The 22903-nt window shown below is 36.9% G+C and overlaps 2 protein-coding genes across 3 annotated transcripts; one reads left to right on the top strand and one right to left on the bottom strand.

Annotated features, from left to right (window-relative positions):
- Positions 1 to 1468: 1468 nt before the first annotated feature.
- LOC120775307 (tetraspanin-9) lies at positions 1469 to 19570 on the top strand. 2 transcript variants are annotated; one of them, XM_040105440.1, is made up of 6 exons: positions 1469 to 1699; positions 13017 to 13115; positions 16698 to 16889; positions 16963 to 17157; positions 17219 to 17376; positions 18649 to 19570. In XM_040105440.1, the coding sequence occupies exons 2-6, from the start codon at positions 13053 to 13055 to the stop codon at positions 18887 to 18889; spliced, it is 849 nt and encodes a 282-aa protein (XP_039961374.1). In that variant the 5' UTR covers positions 1469 to 1699; positions 13017 to 13052; the 3' UTR covers positions 18890 to 19570. The 2 variants fall into 2 exon arrangements, with proteins under 2 accessions (XP_039961374.1, XP_039961375.1); XM_040105441.1 differs by lacking the exon at positions 1469 to 1699 and adding an exon at positions 9039 to 9368.
- Positions 19571 to 19779: 209 nt separating this feature from the next.
- LOC120775308 lies at positions 19780 to 22370 on the bottom strand. Its single transcript, XM_040105443.1, has 4 exons — positions 22077 to 22370; positions 21879 to 22001; positions 21618 to 21749; positions 19780 to 20214 (listed from the first exon to the last, which is right to left on the bottom strand). The coding sequence occupies exons 1-4, from the start codon at positions 22368 to 22370 to the stop codon at positions 20131 to 20133; spliced, it is 633 nt and encodes a 210-aa protein (XP_039961377.1). The 3' UTR covers positions 19780 to 20130.
- Positions 22371 to 22903: the final 533 nt, after the last annotated feature.

Raw genomic sequence — 22903 nt, 5'->3', positions numbered from 1 at the left:
ATTAAGGGACCTTCTCTTATAATGGTATATCTGTATGTCAAGAAGGATCCGGTCCAATACTTCCCTTTGCCCACATATACTTAACATAAAGATTTTCGAACTTCCGGGTGACTTTGTACCGCATATATCGGCCAATATGTAAGTTAATCCAATGAAAATAAGAGAGCATGTTTTACTCATAACAGTGTATCTTTGTGCTTAAAATAGATAAATTTGAGCAAAAACTTGGCCTAGCCCCTATATAACTAATATCAGGATTTTCGAACATCTGGCTGACTTTACTCTATATGATTGGTTTTACACCTTAAAGTATTTCCCTGGCTTTGATTTCTTGTTGTAAGAGTATAAAATGTTCGATCCCGAACTTAGCCCTTCCTTACTTGTTGATAATAATTTTGATTTTTGAAGCTACTGTGAAGTGTAAAATTTTCCACTAAAAAGAAAAGTTGTCAACTTTTTGTCAAAAATCACAACTTCTGTCTATTTCTTCGACCATTACCTGTACTGGTTATAAGCATAAAATATATTTTTTTTTAGAAATATTTTAAGCAGAAAAATCTTTCTCAGCACCTTTGGACACTTTTTTGGAATTCCAATATTGTCAGTTATTAAGTTCTGTGAAATTATTTGGAGGAATTTAGTTTGTTTGCGCAGAAATTAGTTGTCTAATGCACTCTTAATATGGAAGAGTGGTCCATTTAATAAGAGTGTCTCCAACGGATCTGTAACTGATAGAGACCTTAAGAGATATATTATATTTCTTTCCTTTGTTTGGATTATTAACAATGTTTTGATTATTAGTTATCAGGCTTAAGCAGACTTACCAGTTTAAAATATTGCAAGGGATTTTTTCTTCTGAGACCTTAAAGATTTAAGTGATAAATTGTTACACTCTCACTGAAAAGAAAATTTCTTAGCAGTTGCTGGAAAGTCATGTTGTTGAAGCTATACTTTTATGCTACAGAAAAAATATTGTTTACTTAAAGCAAGTTCGATGGTTTGATCAAACATGTCTGATAAACACCAAAAACAACAAAACAACTAACGTTTAAAATGTTCGCTCCAGCAATTTTAGCGCGCTAACATTTGGGGCTTGATTTGGATGCGAGTCATCAACGCCAACGTCAACACTGTCAATCAAGCAGCAAAAGAAAAAGCAACAACTAAGCGGTACAAAAACAAATAACACGCTACAGACAACAATGCGAGCGCTCTGCCAATGCAAGTACCCACAATGTCAGCGTTATCAGAGGCAAAAGAGAGCAGCAAGCAAAACTGAAGTAACGCAGCAGTCGCAGTGGCGACTATAACAACAGCGCCAGCAGCAGTGATGCGCGTCCCCCTTTGGCGGTCTCACGGTGGGCATAATGCACACCTAGGCGTATAGCGGCTGCGGCGAGTGGAGTATCTCGCAAAACGAGTATCTATTTATCTGGTCGACCGTGCACGCTGGCCGCAGTTGACTTTTGACGCTATCAAAGAACATTTAATATATTCAGTTGTTGTTGAGCGCTCGAAGCGTATAGAACGGTTCGCGTGAAGCTGGAATATTTTGGCGGCGAGAGGCGCTAATTCTTAGATAATTGTGTGGATATATAAAAATCGGCAATTTATTGTTGTTTTACAGTGTTCGATCGCAGTGTTAATTGGCGAGTGTTGTAGGCGTGAGAGTTGGAGGAGTGATAAAGTGAACCGAGAGGTAGGGGAGTTTAAGCTAAGATTAAAGTTGTTTGTTGTTTTTGTATAAAAAATAATACTTTCAATAACATTCTTTGAATAAAATGAATTTTATGTGAATGTAGATCATATTAATATTAAAATTATTCTGTTAAGCAGAAATTCAGAAGAAAAAAAAAAACAAAAATTAGAACTATGAGCAATTTTCTACAGCTTTTGAAAAATATTTTGGTCTTAAATAAATAAGAACGGCATTTTTTAAACTGTTGCATAAGCCTGGCCTAGATCCCCCTCCTCCAAAATTAAATATGCGCCATAATTTTATGTAAAAAATGAAGGAACCCGTGTGTTTTAAGCCTAGTTCGAATGGATAAAAGACTTCATGCGAAACTTTCTATGACGAGAATACGCTCGAAGGTTTGCTTTAGCAACGGAAAGCATTGTTGGTCAGAACATGAATTAAACATGGGTCCTGCGTGCTAGTAATGATATTTAGAACAAGCTTTTTATGACAAAATAATTTTGAAAGGAATTTGGAATTCTTTTATCCCATAAAACCAAATAAAACAATTTAATGTTTTTATTGTTTGTTGCGCGCATTAAGAAGCTCAATGTGAACCCTGAAGCCTCAAATTCGTCAATGTAGTAAGGCCTTTGCTCCTCTGAGGACTTGTAATGCTCCGTTTGTGGATAGAAAAATTATTTTTATTTTTCATTTGCGTCATGCAAACATTACTAATCAGTTCTAATTTAGAAAAAATTAAAACAATTTTTTATTAGTTGTCTTTTCCTAGAATATTTTATTAAATATTGCATTTGACATCAGCACACACACGCACACATTCACACATGCAATAACCTTTTTTCTGCACAGCTTTTGTTTTTCTAAATTAACGGATGCACTAAAGCGGATGCATCCCATCACTGTGTGCTGCATGCTGCCGTTGTGGTTATTGTTGTTGTTCTGCTAATGTTTGTTGTTTATCTATAAATATTAGCTTACCGCAGTGGCAAATGTTCATGTCGCCGCATCTCACTTAAATCACTCACATGTGCAGCTAATGCAGTTATTCCACACACTTAATAACACTTAAAAAACAGCAACAAAAGCAAACAAATAAATAAATACGAGTATATAAATATTTTCCAGCCCGTGTGTTAAGCATACGCCCCGCTGTGCTCCCCACCGCACGCGTGCCTCCGTGCAATATCCATTACGAATCTTTGCATGCATGTGTGTGTGTGTTTGTGTGAATTGTCTTCGCTGATAAAAAATGAGCGAATCAGTACAAATGCCAAGATGCAATCAATTTATTAAGCGATGAGCGAACAGCCAAAGTGCAGTCACATCTTTTTTCCATGTCAAAGAAGCCATGCAAGTCGTTTGCTTTTAGTTTTGCTGCCTTTTTTGAGTTTTTCTCTCACATAGACGCTTTGTCAAATCGGCAACAGGTGCGGTTGATGGAGGAGACGCAATAAATAAGCGAAGTTATGTCTTAATAAAGGCGGTTCAAATTTAATCAACAACATTCAAGTAGAAAAAGGAAAAAATGTTGTCGATCTCATCAATTATCGAAAAAGAGGTCAGGAATTCTATTTTTAAAATACACTCTGCTGAAAATGTTTAAAATATTTGTAGAGTTCCCATCACCAAAAACAACTATTTGCATTTTCCTCTATAAATAAATGTGAAATTCCATCAACTTTCACCTTCTCAGCGTATTTTGGCATTTGCCGAATTTTGTATTTTCCTTGTTGTTGTTGGCGATCGATAAATTGCAAACAAGTCTGGTTCAATGCAAGCGTTTATTGCCGCCAAACCAGTTGCAGTGCGACACTGCTTTTCCGAAAGCAACAAAATACTTTGTATCGTACAAACAAAAGGCAAAAACAAAGCAAGAAAATTCAAAATAAAAGTAAAATGAAAAGAAAATTGCAATGCATTGGAAAGAGCGTAAGAGAGTTGAAAGAAAGTTGCTTACTAGAATTTGCGTAAGTCCACCATTGAGTACAGTTAATGAGGCCACTGCTTCTAGATCTAGAGAACACAGTCGGCACTATGAATGTCTATTAATAATATTAAAGTCAAAAGCGACTTTTGTAAAAAAAAATAATAAAATGTTATTTTTACTTTTTTTATTTCACGACATTTTTGGGAATGGTAATACAAAAGTTCTTTCTAGATTTTCCTTACTAATCTGCCAACTTTCAAATTTGCACTGATTTGAAGTTTAACATAATTTGTTGCTAGTCGTATTAGCTATTTTATTTAAAAGAATTTGTTTACCAAACACTTTCAATCTTATGTTCGAAATGATCTGGAATGTAACGATATAGGAAAGTAAGTTATTTAAAGAGATGACTTTCAAGATAACATATAAACTCAAAAGTTTACCTTGTCAGTAAAGAAATATGGTTGTAATATAACTTGTAGGAGTTACAAAGATCTTTTACAGTAGCTAAAAATAGAACCTCACAATGGGTAGTCGAAAAAGTCTTTTCGTATTTTGTTGATAGAAGACGTTGCAGTCGTATATCTCCAGTGCTACCAATCACATTGTGACATAACATTTAGTGTTGGAAAGATGAGACTTTAAGCTTAATTTAACAAAAAAAAATTGAATTCAGAGAAGTTGAAAAAAAATTCAGCTTTTCAATAATGAGTAAGTTACCAATGAAATTTGTGAAGTTTACGGAGACGATGCTGTATCAATTCCTGGAGCACAACAATGGTTCGCTCGCTTCCGTTTTGGAAATTTCGATGTGAGAAATGCATTTTGCTCTGGTCGACCTATTGTTGAATAAGTCGAAGAAATTAAGGAAAAGACTGACTAGGACCATCACATAAGCAGCCATGACATCGCTAAGGAACTTAAAATTCATCATCAAACGGTTTTGAACCACTTAAAAAAGGCTGGCTACATAAAGAAGTTCGATGTTTGAGTACCACATGAATTGTCTGTGAAAAATTTAATGGACCGAATTTATATCTGCGATTCTTTGCTGAAACGAAATAGAACCGAACCATTTCTGAAGCGAGTGGTAACAGAAGACGAAAAGTGGATCAAATACGACAAAGCCAGGATTGATGCCTCGAAAAGTTATGCTGAGTGTTTGGTGGGATTGGAAAGGAATCGTCTATCATGAGCTGCTCCAGCCTAGTCGAATGATTGATTTGACGTTTTACTGTCAACAACTGATGAGATTGAAGCAAGTAATCGAAAAGAAACGGGCAGAACTGATCAACAGAAAAGGCTTCGTCTTCCATCAGGTCAACGCTAGACCACACACATCATTCATGACTCGACAAAAACTGGGAGAGCTTGGTTTGGAAGTTTTCATGCATCCACCATCTAACCCTGACCTTGCACCATCGGACTACTATTTGTTTCGGTCAATGCAGAATTCCCTTAATCGAGTAAAATTGGCTTGAAGAGAAGCCTGTGAAAATTATTTGTCGCGGTTTTTCGCCGAGAAATCAGAAAAGTTTTAAAGTGATGGAATAATGTCTCTAGCGGAAAAATGACAAAAAGTGGTCGACCAAAATGGTACATATTTGGTTCATTAAAGTTCATTATAATTATAAAAAATTAATTAGAAATACGAAAAGACTTTTTCGTCTACCGAATATTTTATGGCAATTTAGCCATAATAGCTCTTAATTGAATAACAAACCAACATTAGCTTCTTTTTTTGGTGCTTGATCTAATCTCATTTCGCTTGAGGGCGACTCTGTGCATTGTATCCTAACCTAACTGTCAAGTTGTCTTTTACATCATTTGCCCAGGCCGACTCTATACAGTTGCGCATTTCGTACCCAACAGCTACAAGATATTGGTTGAATGAATAAAAAGGTGGAAACTAAGATCAGTTTTAGAAATCCGATCTAAAGAAAAGTACTTAATTGCAATTTCTACTGGGCGGTGAGATATTATAAGACAATAGCTCGATCAAAAGTGCTGACTTCAGCATTGGATGCTGACTGAACATTCGTTATGCCAAATTGAGCTGCAGCTTTTATCTGAGCACAAATAATATAATACTTAAGCGCAGAAAACTACCATGAAAATGTTATACATGACGTACAGACACGAGAACGCGCCAAAACAAACACTACACTCGACCTTATTTCTACATAATTAGCTAAGAATCAAAAATTTGTTGCATGCAACATTATAATATGATTAACCGCCATATTTGTGGTAGTTTCCAAGCCATTATGGTAAATATGTAGTAAAAACTGAGTACAACAATAATAAATGCAAGAACTGACCAACCAACAAGCGAATGACCTTTCAAGTGCATCAAACAATTATCTCTCTTTGTGTGGCAATAACGCACTTGCGCTTCAAGCCGCCTTATGAGTACGCTCTTCTGCGGTCACTTGAATGCACGCAGCGCAGAGACATTGTACGTAGTGTCGTGCCGCTGAAGACACTTGCATATTTGGACAACAAAAATGTGTTGTTGTCGTTGTTGCATATAACACTGCGGCAGCCACACATGCAGTTGCGCGTCCAAAGCGGCAGCTCCGTACATTGTCTATGATTGTGATAAGTTGACTTGACACTTGCAGTCTGAAACCGGTTGTGCCATTGAAGATGCCACCCGTTGCTCAACGGAGCAAAAGGAACTGGACGAACGGTGTGTGTGCTGTTGTACTTATGCTTAGCGGTCGTGGGCCATAATTGCTCAAAACAGTCGCCGCAAGTGTAAATACTCTCAATAATAATAACAACAACAATTACTTTTTGTTGATAATAAATTCTGCACACAACGATTACAATTAGAGTACGCCTCCAACTGAATGGAATTCCTTAACAGCACTTGTGCATAAAGTTAATTCACTCAGCGTTGAAGAGTTGAAGGATCTTCAACATTTTTGTGTGCGTACGAACTCAACATTATTTACCGTACTTGTTTGCCTTTGACTGAAACTGTGTGTACATTTGACGCTTGACCTATTTACGGCGGGTTACTGAAATTGCATGGAAAAGCGATATCTCCTACCACTATAGTAACTGTTTAACTACCGTTTATTTTTTACATTGCGGGTGAAATAGTTTTCGGCATTTAGCTTTACGAATATAAAAAAAGTAACAATAAGTTATGAATAGAGCTCAAGTTGAAGAATTAAAAAATTGAAATTAAATTTTTGGTATAAACTTCGCTGATCTTGTGAGATAGATAACAGACGGGTTAGAAAGATTCATTTCCACATTGGCCATACATTGACCATTCTTTGGCATTTCGTTTTTGAAGATTATCTCTTTCAAATGTTGGCCCCGGGTACGTCTCCGATAGTCCATTCGTTGAGTTCAACTTTCTATGACGAGTGAGAGCATTTCGACTGGTAATTGGCGAATGACACGCGTGATGTTTTGCTCCAAAGGCTGAACCGAAGCGGCATTGTCCGCATAGACTTTAGTCTTTACATAGCCCACATGAAATAGTCTAAGGGTGTGATATTACCGATCTTGGTGACCAATTGACCACCCCTATCTTCTCACCGAAGAGTTTCTCACTAAATCCATTGATTGATGGAAGTGGCGGCGTCTTGTTGAAACCGAATGTCGCTGAGATCTCAATTTCCATTTCAGGCATAAAATGGTCGGTTATCATGGCGCGATAACGATCGTCATAGACGGTTACGCCGGTATCATTTGAGAAAATATGGACCGATTATTCCCTTCGTTCACAAACCACACCAAACCGTTGTTTTTTCTGGATGAAATGGCAGCTCTTGAAACTCTTCAGGTTGCTCTTTGTCCCAAATGCGGTAGTTTTGCTTGTTTACACACCCATTGAGTCAGGAATGAGCCGCATCGCTGAACAAAATTTGGCTCGAAAACGTCTGATCTTCTTAGAACTTTTCAAGAGCCTATAGAGCGAGGCGATGTCGCTTGAGAAGGTCGAGAGGCTTCAGTTCTTGCTGCACAAACTGTATTTTGTATGCTTTTAATTTAAGATTTCGGCGTAAAATGCGCCAAGTCTTTCCATACGTCAGTCCGAGCTGTTTCGAGCGGCGCCGAATCAACTCTCCACGGTCTTCATGGACACTCGGTTGCTATATTTTCTTCACTGCGTTCTGGACGTGGTCTAGTTGATTGAATGTTATCCAATAAAGAATGATGTGTCTCATGATGTTTGATGGTGTTGCGAATAGTACGCCGATTATATTGACCATAAGTCGAGCGAAAAGCGCGAAACACTTTCTTTACAGAACGTGAATTTTCGTAATAAAGTTTACCAATTTGTTTAGACGTAAGGCTTTCCATAATGAAATGCCAAACAATACTGAACAAAAATAACGTGACAGCTTGACACCACTCACGCGTGATCTGCCAAAAACAAGAAGAAAGTACCTTTACTTCGATCCCCCCGTTATACAAAGGTGTATTTGAAGGTTACGTCAAACTACAAAACATGGAATAAGGGGTAAAAAAATGAAAAATATCGTGGTTGAGGTCACCTAACTTGAATTATTCGATTTACCTCACTGTAAGGATCTCTCTTAGGATGAGTTATTACTTAATGGACCACTAAAAAAATTAAATGCTTTGGTTACCTTCTTGAAAATGTAGGAAAGTATAAGGCATGACCTTATTTGGTATCTGCTATTAGCAAAATTGGTGCAGCACTCAACCTCTCTCAGTAACTAAAATAATCTACACATAGCTGTATACATATATAGATATACAAGTACATCTGCGCATTTCCATTGTTTATGGTGACCGTCAAAGGCAGCCGCATCAGCGCGGACTAAGTCATGGCCACTCAGCGTTGTTTGGAACGAGAAAATAACAGAAAAACACGACTGTTCTAGCTGCTATCTGCTCCCTTCAATGCGAATCGTAGTAGGAAAATGTTGTTGTTTTTCGCCAGCGACACTTCCCCGCCTTGGCTGGGCAAATTGCAATTTACAATGCTTAAAATGCTATTATTCCAAACTGTTATTGAGTTAAATTAGAAAATAAGCGAGTGAGCTCGGCAGCGATCAGCCGCACTGTCGTATGCGCTACGAGGGGCGGGCAACCGCACAAGCGCACAAGCGGCCGGGTGGAAGCGATTCAGCAGCTGGCGACAGTTGGCGACTTTCGCGCAATAATTCCAAACAAACAGACACACATATGTGCGACGCTGTAGAAATGCGATTTTTGTTTCTAAAAATTCACAATTTTCTTTACAATTAAGCGCCGCTGAGTGTGCTTACCAGCACTTATGCCAACATGTGCACACATACATACGTGTATGTGTGTTCAAGCGAGCATATAAATTACACCGTGCAACTGGACGGTTGAATGATCAACTGAATTTTCGACTCAGCGCCGACTATGGTAGAGATTTTTCTTTTGTGACCGACCACCGGCGAGCGAACACAGACAGTCGCTGTTGACCTCTGCTCCGTCTGTTTAATCCGCCGAAAGCCGTTGCAGTGAAGAGTTTGTGCGCACACGCGTCTTCGCTTCGCTTTATCATAATCAGCAGCCATCAGCCGGACAGTTGACTTGTGCTGTGGGCCGGGAGGGGTCTAACTGAGCCATCGCGTTGGACCATTAAATTTAATGCCGCGGATGAAAGTGATTTGCGCTGCTCGTTTACCAAGTGTACTATACTTTACGCGTTTGCTTGCGGCTCGTGCACAGAGCAGACCTCGGTTTGAATTGCATCCACAGTCTATAATTACCTATGTATGTGTGTGTGTTGATTCTGTTATTACTGTGTTGTAATTATTGTTATTTTTGCGTTACTTTGCTCAAGTTCATAAATTAAAGTTAAAGAAAGCAGATTTTGTAATAAGTGTTTGAGAAAAGAGACATTACTTAAATGCCTCATGGAAATATGCATATACTATACAATTATATATATGTACATATGTATGCAGATATGAATATTACGTCTTCTTATAGAAGTTATTTAGTGTTTATAACCGAAGAGAAATCTGAACGAAACAAAGTTTGCTGCATATGAGAAGAACTTAGTTGTCATCAAAGTGCTTTTGTGAACTAATTTTGTTTCTTTGAACACGCAAAAATCCCGTGATTCATTCAACTATAAACAAATGCTTTGAACTATGCATTATATAAACACTCAACTAGCAAAAGCAGTTAATAAATATTATTTCCTGCTTATAAATTAAAAATTTAAAAGTAGTTTTATGTTCTTGAATTTGAAATGCAAACACTTTCTGAAAAGTATTGGTTGTGCTCAAAAACTGGTTCGTTTTGCAAAGCGATTAAATTATTTCCAGAAACCAGAAAGATTTTGTCTGCCATAAGCAATTGCACTTTGTACTTAATTTTTGCTTTTTAAGAATGCTGTTCGCCTGTTGCCGGGTAAGCATCCGCTTTGCATTTTTCAAACGCGTGATAAAAATCCAGATAACCAAGATAAAAATTGTTTTTATTATTGCATGATGATAATAACCCCTATTTGAATTACATCATGCATATGCTGTGTAAGAGGTTGCTATTTTCATGATTGTTTTCCATTTGTTCGAGAAAATTTTCCTTAAAGTCTTCAAAGACAACTGTGTTGCCGTTGAAAGCCTAAATTTAAGCATCATTGAAGAAAACTGTTTTGGCACTTATCTGGTTTTCAATTTACCATTGGTGGTGTTAGTAATTGTCTTTCCTAAATCACATTGAATAAAAGTGTTGACATTTTGAAATGTTGTATTTGTATTTACTACATATTCTCTCTGATTTTTAAAAAAAATTAGATTCATATTGGCACAAATGTTCCTTACATTAACTTTGAATGAATACAAAGGGCTTGAATATTGCCTGTTTACACTCTAAAGTAGACATCAGTGCGACAAAAGTCTTACATCTGACAAAATATGTTGAATATACTGATGAATCTTTCTACGATTTCCAGCATTTCGATTCCAGTGAAAATGTGCACCTATTTCGAACTTGCAAGACAACACTTCAAACATTTGGGTGTCTTACAGTATGAAACTCTGGAAGAGGTGTCGAGAGACGGCTGAATCTATTGAAATTCAGGCCAAGCGCTGGCATCTTAAAGGATAACCACTTCTATTAAACTACGTAAGCCACTCTATAAGGACCATAACTGGTCTATGCGTGGCCCACAAGCCTACCAAATTAACTTAACCTAAACTTCTTCGTTTGTTGTCGATTTTTATTTAACACTGGCTCAACCAGAGTGTGATTTTGCTTGGCATTTATATCTATTTTCTAATCAATGGAGACGATAAACTTAACTTAATGGATATTTCGTTTTGTCACGTCACATTTTATGCTTCATCAGGAATCGAGCGTAATTGTTATAAACCATTCCACCAGAGCTGCTCGAAGTTGGTCCCTTTTGGTGCATTCGGTAATCTCGATTAATTCGAGAAACATTGTCAAAAGTTGTCAAAGTTACCTCCACTAAGGCCTCATCTTACTGGTACTTTAGTTTAGATACGTAAATGAGGATTGCACCGCGAGCTAGGATCTATTGTGCGTTTTCCTAACTCACAACGTCTCAACTAGCCCCAGAAAATTGATAAGTTCCTATAAACTGCTAGGCGCTATTGAGGCGGTGTGATCCCTATTTGGAAACATGCATCCAAGGCCTTGATCCTGCGCCTACAGACTACTGTGCAGTCCATTAGCACTTGTTCTGGTGTTTCAGACTCCAACTCGCAGAACCGGCAATTTGCAAAATAAGCTAGGCCCATGTTAAATATGTGCTTCTTGTGCTTACAGTGGCCAGTGTAGAAGGCGACAAGTAACCTGAATTTTTCCCTTGATTACATATAAAACTTTTATAGTGTGGAGATCAACCGCAATGAAAGGTTCCGGTCCTACCATGGTGGTGGATGCTGCAGAGCGGGCAAGTTCATCAGCCAGTTCATTCCTGGCTATACCTTTGTGACCTGGTACCCAAATAAGGTGCACTTCGTTACGTTCTGACAGACTGTTCAGTCGTTCTATACACTCCTGCACCAACAGCGATTTTATCTCGCATGCAGAGATCGCTTTGAGTGCCGCTTGGCTATCGCTTAGTTATAGTTTATAGCTATGAGAGTAAAATTTGGCAGCAAGTTGCATTCTACTTAATCAATTCACTTGATTGATGAGAATTTAAACTGTTCAACGGTTTTTCACTGGATCAAACATCGTTTATCTGGTAGAAAACTATACAAGTATTCCTGTACCAAGCACGATCTCACATCTGGGTGTAGTGAACTGAAAGCATTCCTGCCGTTGTTGTAATAAATATAATGCCTTCGGCCACTGTCGATATTTTTGTTCTTTTTTGAATGCGTATTGATAATTACTTTGCAAATAAATGAGGCTTAGGCTGACTATATGATACTGAATGAGAAGCCACTTGGATTTAGCAACGGCCTTAGAGATAACTGCTGCTTACTGCATATCTTATAAATATCACAGCGCTGACCTATTCAAAGTGATATGAGAGAGTAGTGATTTGTTAACGCACAGCAAGATAAAATATTATCTCAAATGCGGCTAATCCGCTAGTCTGCGCTGAAATAGTTAGCAGTCACGTAAGTGTAAAATCGCATATTATCAGCCTGAAGCGTTTGATTAGATCATGAGATAGCTAGTTCGCAAATATAAATGGAAATGTAGACATAAGCGTACTATCAGCATAATAGGCGAGCTAAGCTGAGGTAATCGTAAGCACATGAGCTCGCTATCTGCACTAAGCATGCCTCCGACAACACCAACACCGACAGAACGTTTTCGTGTCATACAGATTATGTAATAAAATATATAAAAAATGTATAAATTTAAATTCGCTATCATAGACAGAATGCAGTGCAGACCCCTAGTTTTCGCTGAACGGAAGTAATTTTTTACTATTATCATATTATCTATTGTGGCATACACTCTTAAACATATAGGGCGTAAGTACTCCTCAGTTTTAGGGTGTCATCTACGTAAGCTCTAAATTCTATAAATTCGCACATAAATTTGCATTTGTTTGCATGTAAGTGGCAGCTGCTGCATCGTAGCGGAATCGCAATTATGATTTGTTTATGTTTTATGGGTTAATTTATGGTAAGTTGACCTTATTCTGATTGCCTCAGCTCAGTGACGTGTGTGTGCCGTCAGCGTTAACAGCTGCGAGGAATTTATACTTCTGAGGACAGAATTTATGTAATAGATTTACTTAAAAGCTTTATTTTGTGAATATACGGAGCGAGACATATTATTTAATAGTGAATATGAGCGGATAAGTCTAATTCTTAATTTATTTAAAGCCTTATCTAAAATTGAACACAAACAAATTTTTTTCTCTTCAGCAGTTTATCATACTATAATACTTTACAATAAATTATCATCTGTTACTTTCAGCTATATAAACTGAACAGTTAAAACTACTTATTCAAAATGGGAAATGCAGGATACACATGCATTCGAAGGACGTTCTGTTGGCTAAATATAATTTTATGGGTAAGTTTACTGAAAAATTATGAAATTATCAAAGTTTAGAATCATCTAATTTTATTGTAATGATGAGTGATCTCTAAACGTTTCGGTACTTGGATTTTTTTTTGGGGTTTTTGGGGAAATTGTCAATAAGACGTTACGACATCTAACACGATTGAAAGATGTGCTTTTTCCGCCGTCTCAATTGATTTTTGCGTCAGCTTATTCGCAGAGTACCAATCTTCTCCATATTATTTTTGGCGCCGCAAATTCTCTTTCCTTACGGGTTCCAGTTAGAAAAATTGCGAGTTCATACCCTGTGTGGAGTCTTCCTCAGCGTCTTTTATGCTGGCTTGACTATGTTATTTAGATGCTATATTATATGTGTAGATTTGTATTTAATTGGTTTAATTTTCTTCTCTTCTTGGCTTTCCCTTGTCGAATAAAACTTAAGCACATCAACTTATGATTATGATTCACATCTGTAATATCCAAAACACAGTATAGTTCTTGAATACTATATGCAAAATAATATATACATACATTCAACCCCCACTGATAACAACGATTTCTCCAGTTCTCGAAATACTTTTCATAAGCACTCATCCCTTCGATCAACTAAAAACGGGTTCCACGCGGTGGAAATTTCAATTCGGGTGAATACGGTGGTTCATCGATGGTATTCATTGCGTTTTTGGCGTTAAATTCGATCACAATCGTGGCTTGAAGCAATGGTGCATTACACCGGTCAACAAAAAAAATATTTTTTTTGGGTTTCTTTTCTCATGCTTTGATTCTGATTCTAGACATTGAAAAACACTTAAATATTAATCTTTAGTTCTTTAAGTTTGCTTTTGGCTGATCTACATCTATAAGTATATTTGGGGTTTAAAACGAGAGAACTCATATGAGCATAACAGAAATACAAAAAATATGCACTTTTAGACAGTAATTTCTAGTTATTTTACATTTATATATTATTTTTTATCACACATCTTGAATAAAAACAACTCTTGTATCTAATAAAAAGTTTTCTAATTATAATCTATAGTGAAATTGTAGAAAAAATATAAAAATCAGTCATTTCTGCTTAAAAATCGAAAAATTGCTCTAATTTCTACGAAAGCAAACTTTAACCGGAAAAAAATTTTTTTCCTTATTTTTGTCATAGGAGAAACTAAAATTTAACATTTAGATGTCAGACCCAAAAATCGTGTTGACCTGTGTTATCATCGTGTAAAATCCATGAATTGTTCTTCCATAATTCCGGTCGTTTTCAACGGATGTTCTCACGCAAACGTCTCAATATGGGGAAATATAACTCCTTATTTGCCGTCTGAACCTCTGGAACCACCACACCAAACCGCGAAAATCGAAAATAACAGTAAGCATCACCTTGATTTTTGAGCGACTTTGACGTGGTTTGTTTTTTTGGTTTTAGCTCGTTTTTTTCTTCCATTACGATGATTGTTGAGTTGTTTGCATGTAGAACTCATAAACCCATGTTTCACCGATAGTTGTAATGCTCTCCCTGTATGTGGAATCAGAATTCGCACAACCAAAAGAAACTTGTCTTCGGTACTCTTTTTGAGAAAACTTCAGCTTTAGTATTTCATACACAAAATAAACATTAAAGCCATTCGAAGGGACTCGCGAGAGGTGTTGAGCTCTCTTGCCATCTATCTAACACTTGCTTATCGATTTTCAATCACCTTATCCTTCACTTTTGTAATATTTTGATCAGTTGAAGAGAACGAGGCATGTCTTCAACAATCTCTCGACTGTCTTTGAAGGCCTTGTACCTCTCGTAGGCTTGTGTTTTTGATAAAACTGAATTACCGTAAGCTTTTACCCACATTCGCTGGTTATAAATACAAAATTTGAGAAAAAATCTTTGTTCGATATTTTCATCCATTGCAAAAATTGCAACGCACCACTGAGGTGCAGCGGCTTAAGTAGCTGCTGTACACAGATCGCACTCTTATTTGCCATAGTAATTAAGGACAGTCCTACCAATACCATTTTTTAAATATGATTTACCCGGTAAATTTAATTACACACAATGTATATCTTAAAATTTCTCCCATAATTTAAATTCACTCTATATAGATTATAGTCGTTCGTCAGTCAATCAGACTCTGAATCTGATGTAGTCAGAACATCTATGCTGGTGGTTATTGTTGAAATTATTCCTAACATAATTTTGAAAATATGCCCGGTTGTCAGTCCTTGGCTGAATAAAAATCCAAATATGTTCGGGATACGTAGACCCGTTTGTGGTTGAAACGGTGGTAAGGGAAAGTGGTTTGTTACTTTTTAATCATATGGTTGCCAGGTTTAAAAAGGAGATCAAGAAACGTCCACATAAGCCAACAAAACAACCCATTTTGCTCCCAAATTAGCAGAAATTTTCAAGTTTTTATTACTTTCTAGCATCCCTGCAATAAGAAGGTTATTTTTATTTGCTTAGGTTCTGTGCATTATCAGTCTACCAATTTTACCCTGCTTGGACTATGGCGGTGAAATGTTGAATGAACAAAATATTAAAGTATCTTCTTCCGATCCGAATTCCCCTAAGTAAAAAGTTAAAGGACTCCTTTGCGTACACAGAGTCTACAGAACTTTGGATTTATCACAAGATAACTTTTATACGTTTTGTTCAGATCGACAACCCAATTTTTGAACAGTTCTTAGAAAATAGTAAATATGAGTATTTTAGTAATAATAAATTATTTAATAATCATTGTGGGAAAAATCTTAAGATTTTTGACAACAACAACTGCAAACAATAGTCAATACTAACACTGAGACAAAAGCGAGAAAACTGAATCATGTGTTCAATGCCAACTTAAAAATTCCCATCTATTGAATTATAATTTTTCTGAGTGATGGGAATTGTGCTGACGCTCTACAACAGCGAATTAAATGCCGATTCACTTGATTGCAGCTAGCGAGCTGAGGTGCTATTCACTTTTTGTGCGTGTGTGTGCTTGTGATTTGAGCTGTTGCTGTTCGTCTGCAGCGGAAATTGATGTGTTTTCCGATTTTCAAACTGTGGTATAACACAAAGCATGGCAATAACAACAATAGTGCACCAAATAAGTTAACGAAGCAGAGCGCATATGATAATGTGTTAAGTGTGCTGTGATATGTTATACAATAGTCGCAGAGCCGCCATCAGCATCATCGCTGTGGCATTGTAAAAACTTCGTAGACTGCGCTTTGTGATGCCTGTTGCTGTGAACAATAACTATTTCGGCCTGAGATAGTTGCATTGTTGCAATGACCGCCGTCGACGCATCGCCGCTAATGAGCGCCACACATGCGAAACTGCACTCCAAGCGTTTGTTTTATTTATTTTTGTATCGAATTTATTATTTCATTGCATTATTACTTCACGCAGAGCTTGAACTGCCGAATTTAGCAACAAGGCCGCATTATATCGGGCAGACGTGCCACTACATTGACCTTAACGACTTAAAATTGGACAAAGCTGCTTTGCATTTCAATTGCCTTTCCGCACTAATAAATTAAAATGTATTTTTTTAAGTAAAAATTATTTTTTCGCTTCATTCACCTATTGTTTATGCTTCCTTATCGTTTCAGCTTTGCAGCTGTGCTTTCTTGGGTGTCGGCGTGTGGCTGCGTCTGTCGTACGAGGGCTACGCCACGCTGCTGCCCGATCACCAGGTCTTGAGCGCAGACTCGATTTTCTTAGCGATCGGTGTGATCGGCTTTGTTGTATCATTCTTCGGCTGTTGCGGCGCTTGGGTGCAATCGCGTTGTCTCTTGGTGTTGGTAAGTTGGCGGAAGCGGAAATGTCCGAAATGGTTTCGTTTCAACTGATAAATTTTTGACGCTCTTTTCACAGTACTTCCTGCTGATTGTCATGCTTTTCTTGAGTGAATTCCTAATCGGTGCGATTGCTTTCCTGTTCCGCGGCGGTTTGGGACGCACCTTTGCCAACGAATTGCGTTTCGGTATCGAACGTCATTATAATGCATCTGATCGTGGCAGTTTGATTGCGCCATCTGTCGCCGCGATCTGGGATAGTGTGCAACAATCTGTAAATGTTGCGAATATTGCTTTTGTTAAACTTTGATTATTACACTTTGCTTCTCCAACAGTTCGAATGTTGCGGAGTGTCCTCTTATGAAGATTGGTATGATATTCAGTCGTGGAGCGGCAAACGTTGGGTGCCTGAATCGTGCTGCCGGCCCTCGGAGGCGCGTAGCTTGTTGACGGAGGGATCTGGAGATAGTTTTCTGCGAGTTGATTGTGGAAAGTGAGTATAACGTGTTGAAAAATACAAAAGCAATACTATTTTTATAGTTAATATTTTTTGAATATTAATATTCGAAAAATACATCGATTCGAGGTGATTTGATTTCTGTCAAGTCTTCTCCAAAAATATCTGATCGAAATTGAAATGAGTAGAATTTTTAAAGCTATGTTTAGTTATAATAGATGCTAATGGTAGCGGGTAGTCGAAAAAGATTTTTCGTATTTCTAATCAAACTTCAACTTATTTTTTTTTTGTATTCATAATGAACTTTATTGAACCAAATATCTACCATTTTAGTCGATAACTTTTTGCCATTATTTCTTCAGTGTAAAACTTTTCTGGTTTCTCGGCGAAGAACTGGGACAAGTAATTTTTACAGGCTTTTTTTGAAGCCAACTTTACTCCATTAAGGGAGTTCTGTATTGAACGAAACAAATGGTAGTCCGATGGTGCAAAGTCAGGGCTATATGGTGGATGCATCAAAACTTCTCAGCCAAGCTCTCCCAAGTTTTGCCGAGTCATCAAAGATGTGTGTGGTCTATTGTTGTCCTGATAGAAGTCGTTGATCTGTTGATCAGTTCTGACCGTTTTTTTCGATTGCTTGCTTCAATCTCATGAGCTGTTAATAGTAAAATGTAGAATTAATCGTTCAATCAGGCTGGATTCCTTTCCAATCCCACCAAATACTCAACATACCCTTTCGAGGCGTCAATCTTGGCTTTGGGACCATTTGTTGAACTTCACCACGCTTGGACCATGATCTTTTTTCGCACATTATTGTCGTATTTGAACCACTTTTAGTCTTCTGTTACCATTCGTTTCAGAAATGGTTCGATTTCATTTCGTTTCAGCAAAGAATTGCAGATGTTAATTGGGTTCATTGAATTTTTCACAGAAAATTCATGTGGTACCCAAACATCGAGTTTCTTTTTGTAGCCAGTCTTTTTTAAATGGTTCGAAATCATTTGATGATGAATTTTAAGTTCCTTAGCGGCCCTAGTTAGTATTTTCCATAAATTCATCGACTTTTTCAACGATAGGTCGACCAGAGCGAGGTGCATCTTTCGCAGCGAAAATTCCAGAGCGGAAGCTAGTGAACCATTGTTGTGCTACACGAACTAATGCAGCATCGTCTCTGTAAACTTCACAAACTTCTGACTGCTTGCGTGGTATTCTTTCCTTTTTTATACAAAAATTTCAAAATATAGCGAATTTCTTCATTCTTTTCACTCATTTTTGAACAGCTGTAATTTTTTTTCAACTTCCATTTAGATCCGAAAATCCCGCGCTTTGGTGGAGTAAAGGCTGCGCCCACTCCCTGCAAGCCTGGTTCCAGGGGCAGCTGAATATCGTCGGCGCTGTTGGTTTGGGCATTGCATTCGTTCAACTCTTCGGCTTAATTACATCGATGCTTCTGTTCTGCACCGTTAAACATAAACGTGAAACTGAGACATACAAATCCTATTCGCCATCGATTGATCCGCAGACCCGAACGAGTAGCTGGGAGGACTGAAGCCGACTTTAGCAGCGTGCTAAGAGCAACGATAGTATTCTTATCATATCTTATTGATTAAAGACATTTAATTAAGATATTTATATAACACGAATTTGATGCAATGAAAAACGAATAGCATAAGTAACTAAAATACTTGATAAATGTATTTAGTAGTAAACAAAAAAAAAAACAACAAGATATGTTTAGTCATACAATTTTTGCTAACTTGTATGCAAAGTGTGCCAAAAATATTTGTTAAGTGTCTTACCCTGTTTGGCGTAGGCAATTGTAGGCTATTTATTATAGGATACTCTTTAATGTGCGAGAGCAATACTCAATCTTTCTGGAAAAACAAGTGAACGGGCGACGAAATTTATTTAAATCAACTGCATAAACTGCCAGTTAAGATACGTAATAGATATTTGCAACAAAAGACGAGTATTATTAAAAATCTATGTTTAAACTCTTTATAGCGTTGATCTAGTGGGTTTCAAAAGTAAATTGAATTACTAGATTTATAAGTGTAGAATTGGACTTTAAAGTGCGTTTTAATATTAAGTAATATGCAAAGCACCAATTTGATATAAGTTGTCTTCAATTTGTTAAAACTTGGAAAGTGGCGAATCGAAAAAACAACTGTTATAATCAAATAGGAATAAGAAATAAGGAATATAAATAAGTTATATCAGTTAAATTAGATATCCGTATTCCTTCTTTGTTGTGCTTTCCCTTTAAATTTTTGAGAGGAGCGTAGATCACAATAGTAATGATCGTAGGCAAGCCGATTAGAGTTTGTTTTTAAATTTTATTTTCAAAAATACCATATAATATCCAGAACCTTTTGAACAAATACAAAAAAGATATATAATTTATTTAAGACTATCAGCATACATTTACAGCTCGAAGAAAAAATTACTTGCATTTGCTATAAAAAGTGAACACATTTCATATTGTTTTTCATTTGAATACAATTTTAGAATTATTATCGATTTGATAATAGTAAAACATTCCTATTTGATTTGCTTTGGCATTTTTGTTTCTAAAAATTTTTTATTATTCAAAACAAGTTGCTTAGTATAAATTAAAATTGCTTGTCTTATAGAATTTATCCACCTAAACCAAAAAAAACAACAATTATATGTTAAAACAACTAATAAATTATTTATTGAGAACTAAAAATACAATAAAAATAATACAAACAATCAACAACTAATTCTAACTTAAGTAAAATTTAAACTTTATAATAAAATCGGATATTTTCATAATCCAACAATTTTGCCACCAATAACATCCAGCTGTGCCGTAATGCCTTTCGAAATAGAACGAGCGATATCCTTCGGTTTCTACAAAGATATAGAATTGTTTGAAATTAATGTCAGCCATTGGTTTTTCATTTATTTTGTTGAGTATTAAGAATATACAACTACTTCGGTATTATATAATTGTTCGAAGCGGAGGGGACTATGTGGTGCAAACCTTTCTGAATAGTGCACTTGGTTTATATTTTTGATGGGAAGTGGTTAAACATGGGCAAAATTGAATCACAACCCCAAATTCCTGTTGAATGCGGTTTTGAGTCTCATTAGCTTCTCATGTCTTACAGTAGATAACTAGAGTATAGAAAAGAAGAAGTAACGAAGCATAATACCCTTCACAACTGCATTGTTTATGGTAAAAAAGGGTATACAATGACCTTTATTTTGATAGATAAGTTTGAATGGCTATTATATGCTGTAGTGAACCGATTTTAACCATTTGTTTGAAGATTATAGGGTTGCTTGGAACAACAATTTATGCCGAATTTGGTAACCTTGAGAAATAAAAAAGTTCCCATTCGACGACTTGAGTTTTATCGATCAGTTTGTACTGCAGCTTTATCTTATAGTAAGCGCATATCGACGATTTCGACAAATCTGTAGCTTCTTTTGAAGGTATTACCAACTACGCGGACAATTTAAGGGGTTACTTGGGTTAACGGGTTTCCAAAAATCGATTTTGTTTATTATCTTATTCTATTCTACATTAGCTTTAGAATATTGTCCTAAATCAGAGATACAGGCTTGAGAACTTGAGCGCTCGAGGCTAGCTGGGCAAAACCGTCCTTAAACGCGTTTTTCTCGAAACTGTGTTTTTAAAGTCGAATGACAAGATTTCTCGAGTACTACTCAACCGATCTTCATAAATCTTTACACAGGTCTTTGAGATACCATTCTTAAAGACTTGGACGAAGGATCTTTTTTTCGATTATAACAATTTAAAAAAAATAAATCGTAATGTTTTCACTGAAATTTTATTTTTTTTTTGAAAATATTTCAAAACCAAAAATCTAATTTTCAGTTATTTTCCTTCGTCTAAGTTCTAAGTTAAGGTTTTAACTAAAACACGTATTTTTTCACCTCAGATGATCCTGTACGGGTTTATACTGCCAACGCATATTATATATGTAAATATGTATATATAATTCAGATTGATTTTCTCCCTTTGACATGGAGAGTTGTTATCATCAACATTTTAGACCTATTTAATTATAATTTGTTTGCCTGAACTTTTACCGATATAAGCTCAGATGATATGAGCTTTTACTGCACTTATCAGTTAACTCAATAAATACTCACATATATGCATGAATAATTCAATGAGTCTTCTCGTACGTAGAGAGAATATTTGTGCATGTGTATAAGTTTATAAATATATACTTACTTGTTTCGTTATATTTGAAAATTGTCAAAATAAAAGCTTCACTCACCTGTATTAAAGCGTTGAGCAGATTCGAAAAAGCCTCGTAACCGTTCACAATTGAGCGCGCTATGCCATCAAACATATCACCGTTATTGCCATATTTCTCATGCTCACTAATGGTGTCCACAATAGGTTCCAGCTGCAGAAACCAAAAAAATTGCATGTATTTGTAATGTTACGTATGTATGTATGTATGTTCCCAAGCAGCAATTTAGCATTGACTTTAATAATTGGTTTCTATGCTATGTGTGTTTAAACACATACTCACATTGGTCAAATCGGCCACCTTCTTCTGGGTTTTGTCATATGTGCTAAGTACTTTTGACGGTATGCCTTCTTGTTCCAGATTTACCGACTCGGCAGTCTTTTCTTGCGACGGCAACAAAGAGATCTGTCACGATACAATGTGGAATTCTTAGAAAAGTCGATAAATGGCATGACGGCGCATGTAAGCGCATCAAGTTACCCTAAATCCACCAGAGCTGCTGCTACCGCCTTCCTCGGCTTGTGAATGCACCGTGTACTCCGCCAGCTGCGCTTCGTCGACGCGAAAGTTTGGACTACTGTCGCCAGCCGTCGCCGTGTCTTCTGCGATGGGCGTGTTTTGGACGGAGCCACCATTGACCTCAAACAAAAGCTTGGTATTGTCCACTGCGGTTTGCGCAAGCGCTGCATCATTGCTGTTGGTAATCGGATGCGCTTGTGTGTGCAGCACAAAGAGCAATAAGAAAATCTTCAGCTGTGTCACAATAGGCAACATATTAAGCCCTTCAAAATCAATTTGGCGTATTTAACTGAATTAAATTTATAAAAAAAATGAAGTATTTACTCTCTGCGATAACTGTTGCGATGTTACAGCGCATGCGCATGCGCACGTTCAAGCACGAAAATTCGACTGAGCCGCTGAAGGCAACGGTTTTATTGACTTGGCCCGCGACTTGGACATTGCCACACACAGTAAATATATTTCGGTAAATACATTGTGGTTCACATATGCCTGTGTGTATGTTAGTGACATGGTATTGCAGTTTCGAAAATGTAATGCTTTTTTGCCTTCTTTGTTGTTGTTATTAGGCTATTGTAAAGTTGGCTTTCAGCTGCTCGCTTAAACACGATCACATTACTTTACTATTTGCCCAAACAAACACACACACATATGTATGTATGCATGAAGTCGCTTGAGCGTGCGCTGTGTACCCACTGACCAAGCTTCGAAAAGTTTCGCATCCGTAACAAGCTGGAGTTTCAGGTTGCTGAAAGTAGTTGGAAATGAGGAAGGAAATGCAATGACTT

The sequence above is a fragment of the Bactrocera tryoni genome, chromosome 4, assembly GCF_016617805.1.
Source record: "Bactrocera tryoni isolate S06 chromosome 4, CSIRO_BtryS06_freeze2, whole genome shotgun sequence".
Taxonomy (NCBI): domain Eukaryota; kingdom Metazoa; phylum Arthropoda; class Insecta; order Diptera; family Tephritidae; genus Bactrocera; species Bactrocera tryoni.
This window is presented reverse-complemented; position numbering and strand designations above follow the sequence as displayed.